The sequence below is a fragment of the Salmo trutta genome, chromosome 1 (assembly GCF_901001165.1).
Source record: "Salmo trutta chromosome 1, fSalTru1.1, whole genome shotgun sequence".
Taxonomy (NCBI): domain Eukaryota; kingdom Metazoa; phylum Chordata; class Actinopteri; order Salmoniformes; family Salmonidae; genus Salmo; species Salmo trutta.
The window spans coordinates 42,528,991-42,541,092 of record NC_042957.1 but is presented as its reverse complement, the minus strand read 5'-3'; the positions used below and the strand labels follow the sequence as shown (position 1 = coordinate 42,541,092).

Genomic DNA, 12,102 nt, shown 5'->3' with positions numbered 1-12,102 from the left:
ATGATGGGTATAGGGAAAATTTGAGTATCATGTAGTAGCCTAAACCTATTGATGTTACATTGAACTGGGTGAATGGAATATGAATGACAGTCATCCAACATGCTGTAATAGAAATAACACAATGCTCATAACATTTTTTTAAATGGTCCTCCCTCATCTTAAACAGAACCAACTGCCGCTGATACACGCACGCAAACACACCAACATGCATACACAAACACACATACAGCAGGACCACTTGCCCACTCTTTGCCACTTTAACTGCCCTACCAAGCAAAAATGCAGTAACTGCTCATAGCGTGGAACTGAGAAAAATTGCTTTTATTTACCTTGGTTTCACAGTAACCTTATGCAATTACTGCTAACATGACCCCCATTTTCTCCAAAACACAATACATTAGAGGCAGGATACTTGTCCACATGATTAAGCATGTATTTAATGTAGCAAAAATGCCTAACTCATTTTCGACCAAATTAGCTGTTACTGCCTTTTTGCTTGGTACTGTAGGGCAGACTACCTAAGCCCACAAACATAGGACGTTTAAGGCTGACCCACTTCTCTTCTGCCAGAGGTTTTATTCAGGTCTTCATACAAACAAGCTGTCAGTGAGCGCATTTAAAGACAAAAACAACTAGCAGCACTAACTTTCTGAGATAAAGTAACAACGCATTGGCAAACCAGCTGCCTCAATAGTAATACAAGTAATATACAAAATGTATATAAAATACAAATAAGCTACTAAGCTACAAAAAATTATTTTGTACCTGCATTATCTGAGCCTTGTGTCATAGTTTGCACGAAGAATAAGTTCAACAGCTTAAGTAAAATGTAAATTGAGTAAAAAATGGATTGTTCAAATAGACTTGTTGCTGTGGGTATTCTGCAGCTCATTAATGGTCAAATAGCCGCTACAACTGGGTTCCACTGTCATTGAGGAGGATCTGCCTAGAGCAGTCTCTACTGGCCAGGCATTGTAACTGCTGCTAGGCTCCATGGCAGAGTTAGACTCAGGATTATGAAGGGGGAGTTGAGGGAGACTCAGGGGATGGTGAGGGCCTGGAGGGATCCCAGCAGGCAGGGAGACTGGTAGGACAAGAGGGGGTGAATGATGGTCAACTGGAGCCACATCCCTTTCCTTCTTACCCTTTCCTTCCTCCTCCACCTGGTCCTTCCCATCTACGCTCTCTATGCCGAACCCAGAGTCTGGGCTCTGGGGCTCCCTCTGCAGCTGACCGAGAAGTTCCAAGAGCTCATAGGAGGAGCATGTGGTGGTGGCGTAGAGAGAGCTGTGCTCCCCCTGGTAGGTGAAGTAGACGGGACAAGACTCGATGCGGAGGCCGCTGGGGTAGAAGTAGCCGATGTTGGAGAAGCAGGAGGACTGGCCGCGGTGTTGGGTGTTGGGGTCAGAGTGTAGGAGGAAGGCAGCGGTGGTGGAGCTGGTGGAGTCGGTGATGTCCCAGACTTCTGTTCCAGACACCTCCACAGGGGAGATGTCCTCGCCGAGCTGGGCGGTGATGAAGCACTTTGGAGCAAACAAGGGGCTCAGCCATTTCTGCATGGGGAGGGCCAGAGACACACATCAGTATACGTAGCAATGTACAGTGTCAGTTATTGGTGAAATTTAAAGTTATGCTGATACTTAGGCAAAATGACAAAGATAAATATTTTACTGCATCTACACTGGCAAGTATCAAGTTTTGAAAGATACTGCAAGATCAGTGTGTGTCTGTGTGCTTGTTTGTAAGTCTAAAATGAGTGCATACGTGAGTTTATTGGTGTGTTAATGTGTGCGTGTGGTAGAGAGAGCGTGTCTATGTCTGCATCTAACTGTTACTGCAAGGAATTCAAACCAACAGAGAAACCACATCAAGGAGCCTATGCTCATGATTAATGTTTTCTTTGGGTTTTTACTGTGGCTGGGCACTTTCCTTTTACTGGCAACTAAAGAGACTGTTCCCAACTTGTAACGCCCTGGCCATAGAGAGGGTTTTTTGTTCTCTATTTTTGGTTAGGCCAGGGTGTGACATGGGTGGGCGTTCTATGTTCCGTTTTCTATGTTGGTGTATTACTTTGTTTCGGCCATGTATGGCTCTCAATCAGGAACAGCTGTAGATCGTTGTTGCTGATTGAGAGTCATACATAGGCAGCCTGTTTTTCCTTTGGGGTTTGTGGGTGAATGTTTTCTGTTTAGTTTTACAACCTGACAGAACTGTTGCTGGTCGTTTTTGGTTTATTTTGTAAGTGTTCATTTAGTCCATTAAAGTATTTCAAGATGAACACATCCTCCGCTGCACCTTGGTCTCATTTTGACGACGGCAGTTACCCAACTGTAAGCATCAAATGTAAGTAAGTAGTAAGTAAAGTTAAATAAGGACATAAATGCGGGCATTTCCACTCAACCAGGTTCAAGAATATTATATTAGGCTGTCCACTAGGTTTTCATATCAAGAAAACATTCACGCTAGTGAATAAAGCCACATACACAGAATTGTATTGGTTCAACAGTTTAAGTTTAGCAGGAAGTTGGAGTATTTTCCAGGTACCTGAAAGTTTCCACCATGGACAGAGTTAAGTGGCTGGAAGTACTTGGCGGGGTCAGGCACATACTGGTGTTTCCTGTAGAGCACCAAAACAACATGGATTTTAATAAACCATCTTGGGTCTGTCCCAGAATTAACTTGACACTACATACCCAAACAGTCCTGACAGCAAATTCTGCTTCATATTGGATTATGCAATCAATGGTAAAAATCAAGCCCCGTCATCAACATGGCACAAGACCAAATGAACTCACTGAGACAAAGGTTGTGGGTCCTCACTCCTGATCTGACCCAGCAATACGCATATAAATCCACCTTTACGCATAACTCACCTATTGTTAATATGTGTTTTGTAGAAGACTAGCAACATGACAACGATGAGAGTGAAAAACACACCACTCAACACCAGCCACAAAGTCAGGTCCGTGGACTCCACTGAAACACAGAATGGAAGCACGGTTGGAATATATGTCTCAGAAATGCATCTGGATGTATTTAACACGGGTCGTTAACACAATATTGTAGACAAGCAAATGAGTTTTATTCCTGTATGGGCCGCATGAACTTCACTATGCACCACCTGTCAGTTTCTCTGAATAGGATAGAGTCTTCTGCATGACCGAACATATAGTAGATGTAATGTTTAAGTTTGTGGCATGGCATGGCATCAAACGTAGCAAAGGTTGGTGAGACCTCACCCTCTGATGTCCAGGAGGCAGTGGGGCTCCACTCACTCCAGTGGCTAGAGGCGGGTTGGGTTGGCTTGACTCTCACCCTGATGTGATGAATCCCACTCTCCTCCACACCCAGCTCCATCCACGGTTCCTGCTTTGGTCTGGTCAAATTGTTGACCTCCTGACAGAGACAGACAGGTAGACAAAAATAAGCATAATCACTGCAAAGCTAGAAGACTGTCTCAAACTATTCAGGCTGAAATCCTGATTTGAGATGAGTGTGTGTAACTCAAATCGTACTACACCGGCTCTGACGCTCATCGGATGTGGCAGGGCTTGCAAACCATTACAGACTACAAAGGGAAGCACGGCCGAGAGCTGCCCAGTGACACGAGTCTACCAGACGAGCAAAACTACTTCTATGCTCGCTTCGAGGCAAATAACACTGAAACATGCATGAGAGCACCAGCTGTTCCGGAAGAATGTGTGATCACCGCTCTCCGCAGCCGATGTGAGTAAGACCTTTAAACAGGTCAACATTCACAAGGCCGCAGGGCCAGACGGATTACCAGGACGTGTACTGCGAGCATGCGCTGACAAACTGGCAAGTGTCTTCACTGACATTTTCAACCTCTCCCTGTCTGAGTCTGTAATACCAACATGTTTTAAGTAGACCACCATAGTGCCTGTGTCCAAGAACACTGAGGTAACCTGTCTAAATGACTACCGACCGTAGCACTCATGTCTGTAGCCATGAAGTGCTTTGAAAGGCTGGTCATGGCTCACATCAACACCATCATCCCAGAAAACCTATACCCACATTAATTTGCATACCGCCCCAACAGATCCACAGATGACGCAATCTCCATTGCACTCCACACTGCCCTTTCCCACCTGGACAAAAGGAACACCTATGTGAGAATGCTATTCATTGACTAAGGCTCAGTGTTCAATACCATAGTGCCCTCAAAGCTCATCAATAAGCTAAGGAACATGGGACTAAACACCTCTCTCTGCAACTGGATCCTGGACTTCCTGACGGGCCGCCCCCAGGTGGTGAGGGTAGGTAAAAACACATCCACCATGCTGATCCTCAACACAGAGGCCCCTCAGGGGTGTGTGCTCAGTGCCCTCCTGTACTCCCTGTTCACTCATGACTGCACGGCCAGGCAGACCAAAACCATCATTAAATTTGCCGATGAAACAACAGTGGTAGGCCTGATCACCGACAACGACGAGACAGCCTATAGGGAGGAGGTCAGAGACATTGCCATGTGCTGCCAGGACAACAACCTCTCCCTCAACGTGATCAAGACAAAGGAGATCATTGTGGACTACAGGAAAAAGAGGACCGAGCATGCCCCCATTCTCATCGACGGGGCTGCAGTGGAGCAGGTTGAGAGCTTCAAGTTCCTTGGTGTCCATATCACCAATAAACGAATATGGTCCAAGCACACCAAGACAGTCGTGAAGAGGGTATGACAAAACCTATTCACCCTCAGGAGACTGAAAAGATTTGGCATGGGTCCTCAGATCCTCAAAAGGTTCTACAGCTGCACCATCGAGAGCATCCAGACTGGTTGAATCACTCCCTGGTATGGCAACTGCTCGGCCTCCGACCGCAAGACACTACAGAGGGTCGTGCGAACAGCCCAGTACATTACTGGGGCCTAGCTTCCTGCCATCCAGGACCTCTATCCCAGGCGGTGTCAGAGGAAGGCCCTAACAATTGTCAAAGACTCCAGCCCCCCTAGTCATAGACTGTTCTCTCGGCTACTGCACAGCAAGCAGTACCGGAGTGCCAAGTCTAGGTCCAAGAGGCTTCTAAACAGCTTCCACCCCCAAGCCATAAGACTCCTGAACATCTAGTCAAATGGCTACCCAGACTATTTGCACCCCCCCCCCCCCTTTACACCACTGCTAGTCTCTGTTGTCATCAATGCATAGTCAGTTTAATAACTCTACCTACATGTACATACTACCTCATTTAACCGGTGCCCCGGCACATTGACTCTGTATCGGTGCCCCCCTGTATATAGTCTCGCTGTTGTTATTTTACTGCTGCTCTTTAATTACTTGTTACTTTTATCTCTTATTCTTATCCGTATTTTTTTTAAACTGCATTGTTGGTAAGTAAGCATTTCACTGTAAGGTCTACACCTGTTGTATTCGGCGCATGTGACTAATAACATTTGATTTTGATCATGCTTTGATGTCTACGGAAGTGAAGAATCAGCCAAAAATCACAGCTAAATACTCAGGCACCGGCATTATGCATGACTACCCACTAATCAGATTCACTATACCTCATTCAGCAGGAATACTGCATGTTCAGCCAATACCACACTTTCACACCCACCCACACAATGGTTTGTCTCACTCACCTCCCATAGCTGGTCTTCCCTCTTCACCTTCACCTGGAACTCATATGCAAAGATCTTCTTAGACAGCGGACTACCAGCACTCCAGGTGGCATTAATCCCATTGATGACCGGGATACCAGGAGGATGCATCTTAACTGTGAGGAAACAGAGGGAGATATCACAGTCATCTAATACCATGAAGTGGAAATATAGAGGAGGCGGTTTGGTGAACCAAGATCAGGTGATGAGTAACCTTGTCTGAGACCTGAAGACTTAATAATGTCATTTAGCAGATGCTTTCCAAAGCAACGTTTACATTGATAGTGGTACATACATTCAGTATTGAATATGGCCCATGCAAGAATCAAATTCTCAAATGAACCAGTGAAGAAGAACAGCTATTTAGTGAGAGGCTGCTCTCGCAGGTACACTAGACAAAAAAGATCACTGAAAAAGTAGACACTCACTGTGCTTGATAGGTGTGTATTTTATGAGGTTTCTCGCCTCAGACCCGTCACACTCCACCTTAATGCTGGGGAGGTTCTCGTTTGAACTGAAATACTGTAGAGAAACACAGTCAGAAAACAGATTGCATGTTTAATAAAGTAAGAACTCTTTGCATCTGTTCTACATTCATGGAGAATAATTCTAAGGATTCTAACTTTAATTCTCATTTTCACAAGTAGTTTTTATAAAATAAATTTCACATGATATATTTAGTTCACTTTTGAAAAATACAATAGGAATCGATATGTATTGAAAACAATGAAAATTATATGTAAAATAACATATATATGGAGAATAACATACTGTATATAATTCTGATATCAGGAAAAACTTACATGGCCCTTAAAGACAAAACTGCAGCCTCCTAAAGAATGACCTTCCAAGGGTTTGAGATCGCAACTACTATGGCTATACAAAACAAAATAAATAAAATATTACACAAGGATGCATTTATACCTCAAAACACAATGCAGTCATTTTCTGTATTGCAGTAGTAACAAAGACAGACAAAAAATATTCCTTACAAAAAATTGTTTTCATAGTCTTCTCTTGTACCGAGGAGCTGGCAGGCCACGTCTGGATCTATTCCCGAGCTGTTCCACACACAGGTGATGTTGTTGATGTAGTCATTCACACAAAACAGTCCTTGGAGGGAAAGACAGCAAAGACAAACCAAAAAGATTATTACTGTATAGTAACACTTATCATTTTAAAATCCACAAACTCACCAACTTCACAAATCTGACTTACATTTTATTTTTTATTTTTTTTGGGGGGGGGATAAATTCAATCAATAAATCGTGTTTCTCCACAAGGTGCAAGTACTGTTTGTTTTTCACAGATCTTATCTGAATGAGTAGGCTGAGAGTAACATGAAGTCACTAGTTACCTTGGTTGTTGTGAGTGAAGCCTGGTGGGACAGAGAGCAGGAACAGCAGGTGAAGCATGGACCACATCATTACCACCCCTGTCTAACTGGAAAACAAAAGATGACATAGATGAAGAAAAGAAGATGAAGAAACTGTCACTTACAGAGTCTTGGCCATTACCACCACTGTTTAAATGTAAAACAAAGATGATGAAAACTTAAGATGAAGAGTCTGTTATAACAAAGCACTGGAACACCAGAAACATTTAGACAGTAAAAATCCTGAGTAACAGTTGCATAGAACAGCAACAGACACGATACTGATAAGGGACATCCTGAATTGATTATATACGACATGAAAATCTTTCAGTCACAAGCCCAATACCATTATTACCCACTGTCATCACCTTTGACTGCAGTACATGAAGAGTTTTGGTAGGCACTTTGTCACGGTTGTCGTAGGAAGGAGCGGACCAAAGTGCAGCGTGTGTGTCGTTCCACATTTTATTTTCACTGTGAAACTATGCAATACATACACAATAAACTGAACGAACAAAAACAACAAACTGTGACGCAGAGTAGAAACATACACTAACTCAAAACCAATCTCCCACAAACCCAGGTGGGAAAAACATCTACTTAAGTATGATCTCCAATTAGAGACATCGATGACCAGCTGCCTCTAATTGGAGATCATCCCAAACAAAACCCAACATAGAAATACAAAACTAGAACATGACAACATAGAAAAACTAAACTAGAAAAAAAAACCTGTCACGCCCTGACCTACACTACCATAGAAAATAACAGCTTTCTATGGTCAGGACGTGACACACTTAAAGGCAGCAGCAGAAACTCCTCTAGAATCGATATCGATAAAGAATACACATTCATCCAGAGACTGCTGAATACTGCATGACTAAATGTTGAACTCTCAATGAAAACCTTTTGTACCCTTGTCTCCCCTTAATAGGCAGATGTTCAAGTTCGTTTGCACCAATAGACAGCTAAAAAACTAGACAGTCTAAACACTATCCTCTTGAGTGCTTGTTGGACAGATTCACCAGGTTGGCCTAGATGTAAAAAACATACATACATACATACATACATACATACATACATACATACATACATACATACATACATACATACATACATACATACATACATACATACATACATACATACAGTATGATGAATTGTCACATACACCGGATAGGTGCAGTGAAATGTGTTGTTTTACAGAGTCAGGCATAGTAATACTAAGCAAATTAGGGTTAAGTGTTTGCACAATGGCACGTCAACAGATTTTGCACCTTGTTGGCTCCGGTATTCAAACCAGCAACCTTCGTTGTGGCTCAACACTAACTGCTAGGCTACCTGCCGTCCTAAGGGTTAGTTTTAAATGACTACATTCGGTGATGCGGATGACACCTAGATTATAACAAGAACAATACAGGGATAGATACTCAATGATAACTTGGCTTTTTTTTATATAAAATGTAAATCTAAGTTGAATCTTACAGAAAGTAAGTGCTAATGCACATGTAAACAAATAGGTATTCAACCTCTTCAGACTTACCCTCTTAGTCAGTGTCGACGTGTCAGCACAGTCCTCATTCTGTTCTCCTACTTTCTTTGTTCTGTTTTGACTATTTGACTTGTGTAGATGCTTTCTCCTCTCTGTCTCCTTAGCCTCAGGTAGGTCTCTTTCTGTCTGTCTCTCCCTTTGTGACTGTCTCTCTCTCTCTGCCTCTAGCGCTCTCTCAATCTGACTTTCTGTCTCTATCATTCTCTCCTGCTCCTTAACGCTATCGCTCTCTTTCTCTCTCTCTCCCTCCCTCTCGATTGAAGTGCCCAATGACATATCATGGTGACACACGTAACCACAACCTCTCGCTAAGGCTGACATTTGCCTGTGTCTTGCAGGAAGCCACACAAAACACTGATGATTAAAAAAAGTATAATTACCATTCTCTACAACAGTGTTTATCACTGGGGACCCAAAGGGTTGCCCATTTTTGTTTTTGCCCTAGCAGTCACACACCTGATTCAAATTAAAGGCGTGATGATGAGTTGATTAGTTAAATTAAGTGCAATAGTGCTTGGTCCAAAACAAGGATGTTGTAGCCCTTCCTAGTACCAGGATTGAGAAACACTTATCTACAACACATACTCTACAAGCAAAGCCATTAGGCCCCTGAGCCCCTTTATGTGTTAAGGTATAAATAGTGAATACACCGCATCCTGTTCCAGTCGAACACCAGTAAAGTAGGCTAGAACAGAGACGCACGTTTACACTGACATTATGTTGCAGCGCGTTCTGCGCATTCTGTGTGCATACTGTTGGATTCCATTTATCAAATGTATGCCTCAAACTGTATGCGTAGACGGCAAAACAGAAATGGTAGCAGAAGGTGAATGTTGAACTTTTGTTGCACACATAACCAGATGATGCTGTGTACCATTTTGCGCAATGACACTGTCGGTGTGATCAAGGCATAAGGTGAATACACTACATTTAGACGTGTTAAAATAAATAATGTTTTTCCAATATACTGCATGAAAGCAAGTTAGGTCATAAAAATGTTTCAATCAAGTAGTAAATGGATAATGGAGTGAAAAGATCCTTGTGAAAGTCAATAAAATGCAGAAGTAGAAATGGCAATAGAAAGAGTTAGTATGACAAAGCAAAGGTCATCGAACAGCTCATTTTGTAGCCATGGAAAGACAGGCCTTTTTCTCATAGAAGGAGTATTGGTTTGTCTATGGTGTCATGCAGAAGGTCATGGCAGGCACCTTGTCACGACTTCCACCGAAGTTGGTGCCTCTCCTTGTTCGGGCGGCGTTCGGTGGTCGTTGTCACCGGCTTTCTAGCTGCCACCGATCCAGGTTTCTTTTTCCATTTGTTATGTCTTGATTGTACACAACTGGTTCCCATTACGTTATTATTATTTCCCTATTTAACCCTCTGGTTCTCATTATGTTTTGTGCGTGATTGTTTCCTGGTTTTGTGTTAGTCTTTTGTGTTAGGGTCTGTTATCCCTGTGTGGATTTATTTGGCTGATTATTTTTCTGAGTAAAGTATGTTATTTTACTCAGTTCTGTGTCCTGCGCCTGACTCCGTCCTCACCTCTGCACAACTGACACTTGACACACCTGACAGTGTCAGATCTCCAGCATGATACCCATTTCCTCCATTGTTGGATTTCTTTCACATACTTACATATTATGCGACTTACAAAACAACATAAGCAATAGGTAGATAGCTATTTTATGTCACGCAGTTACATGAAATGCTTTGTATCAATCAATGTACTGGAATGAATTTGTATTGAAAATGAAAATCATCCCTTCATCATAGAAACCAATCGAAACCTCTACTTGTCACAACATTACAAAATGCATGCTGTTGTAGATGCTCAGCACATTGAGATGAGCAGGTCCTGTGAAGTGTATCTGCACATCTTAACTCATGCTTTATCTTTTGGTACAGGAGGGCATTGTGAAACACTCTCTTTATGTGAACGGTGAGGAACAAAGCATTCAATAAACAAAGTGAAGTTCAGGCTTGTGTCGCAACAACTGCCTGTTTGTTCACAGAATGCGAGTGAATGCATTGGTTTGGCCATGATGGCACTTTGACACCATCAGACATATGGGCTCTAGCTGAGTACTTTTCACTCTGCAGCATGGGTTAGGGAGGTTTGCAGAAGAGTGGCGGGGGTGGGGTACGTGACACACACGAAACTTGTTGTATTGTCAGAGTCCGCTTTGTGGCGGGAAGTTGGTGAGAGGCCTCAGTGTTATGTGTAGTTTGTGTACAGAGGCAATAAGAAAAACAATCTCCATCTGTAGATCACAGGGGGGACAGGGGTACAGGGGCTGTGGTGTGTAAAGGGAGGAGGTGAGAACAATGTTTTGTAAAGAGAAGGTGTACTAATCATATCACAACACCTCTGAAGTTTGATAACTATAGGGCTTTTTGAGGTCTTGCTCAAAAAGTTGGGTGTGAAGGTGCAACGTGTCCTTTTTCAGACTGTTGTCCGCCCGGTAAAATGAAGCACATCATGCAAACTAATATTACCTCACAAACGCGATGGTGTTCTCCGTTTTGCTCTTGGGCGCCCACAATATAATGGAAGAAAATATGAAAGTAGTTTAATAGCCCCAAAAAAGGTTCAATATGGGCAAGAAAATATATGTAATAATTTCCTGTTCTTCTTATATCTCTCAGATATAGGACAGACACTTTACTTACTTTTGATTTATTTTTCAACTATGTGTTTGTCCATGTATGAATCTGTGAATCAATGCATTTCTATGGGCTAATAGCAGTAAAGCCAAATTCAATGTTTGATAAAATAATTTTTTTAAATCGATAAAAAGATACCTAAAGGGGTCATAAAATTCTAAATCAAATAGCTAAATGATCATTGGTATGACCATCTTAAAACAATTCCATATGTTAGCTTAGTGGAACGTTTTTTGTAATTACTCTAAGTGGGGCCCGGATTCTATCATTCTAATCAGATTGAAATCATATCCTAAGCTCCACAATGAGTAATTTGGTGTTCAAACATTTCATTTTAGAAATGATATAATTGTTTGACTAATTGGTTTCTATTCTTAGAATAGAGTGAAAAGTCACAGCTGGTCTAAAGCTTTTAATTCAAGGCCACATAATGAAAGTGCTTGTGACACCCACACCCACATTTGCTGAAAATAAGATACACAAAAGTATGTAGACACCTTTCAAATTAGTGGATTCGGCTATTTCAGCCACACCTGTTGCTGACAGGTGTAAAAAATCAAGCACACAGCCATGCAATCTCCATAGATAAACATTGACAGTAGAATAGCCTTACTGAAGAGCTCAGTGACTTTCAACGTGGCACCGTCATAGGATGCCACCTTTCCAACAAGTCAGTTTGTAAAATGTCTGCCCTGCTAGAGCTGCTCCGGTCAACTGTAAGTGTTGTTATTGTGAAGTGGAAACGTCTAGGCGCAACAACGGCTCAGCCGCGAAGTGGTAGTGTTACGTGGAGTGGTACAGGGGAACCCAAGAGCAGACTCAGACGTGGAGACTGGGATGAAGTAACCAAGGTATTTAATGGAACACAGGAGGAAGATGGAGTGCAGGTCAGGG

General features: G+C 42.4%; 1 protein-coding gene across 4 annotated transcripts; it reads right to left on the bottom strand.

Moving 5' to 3' along the window:
- Window positions 1-552: 552 nt before the first annotated feature.
- Window positions 553-8,727, bottom strand: LOC115196369 (interleukin-2 receptor subunit beta). 4 transcript variants are annotated; one of them, XM_029757137.1, is made up of 11 exons: window positions 8,536-8,727; window positions 7,361-7,474; window positions 6,975-7,056; window positions 6,610-6,730; window positions 6,421-6,493; window positions 6,046-6,139; window positions 5,600-5,733; window positions 3,240-3,396; window positions 2,874-2,976; window positions 2,545-2,617; window positions 553-1,553 (listed from the first exon to the last, which is right to left on the bottom strand). In XM_029757137.1, exons 2-11 carry the CDS (start codon window positions 7,454-7,456, stop codon window positions 855-857), a joined length of 1,632 nt encoding a protein of 543 aa, XP_029612997.1. In that variant the 5' UTR covers window positions 7,457-7,474; window positions 8,536-8,727; the 3' UTR covers window positions 553-854. The 4 variants fall into 4 exon arrangements, with proteins under 4 accessions (XP_029612997.1, XP_029613006.1, XP_029613015.1 ...); XM_029757146.1 differs by lacking the exon at window positions 7,361-7,474 and having other exon boundaries at window positions 6,975-7,060; XM_029757155.1 differs by lacking the exon at window positions 7,361-7,474.
- Between the last annotated feature and the right edge of the window lie 3,375 nt (window positions 8,728-12,102).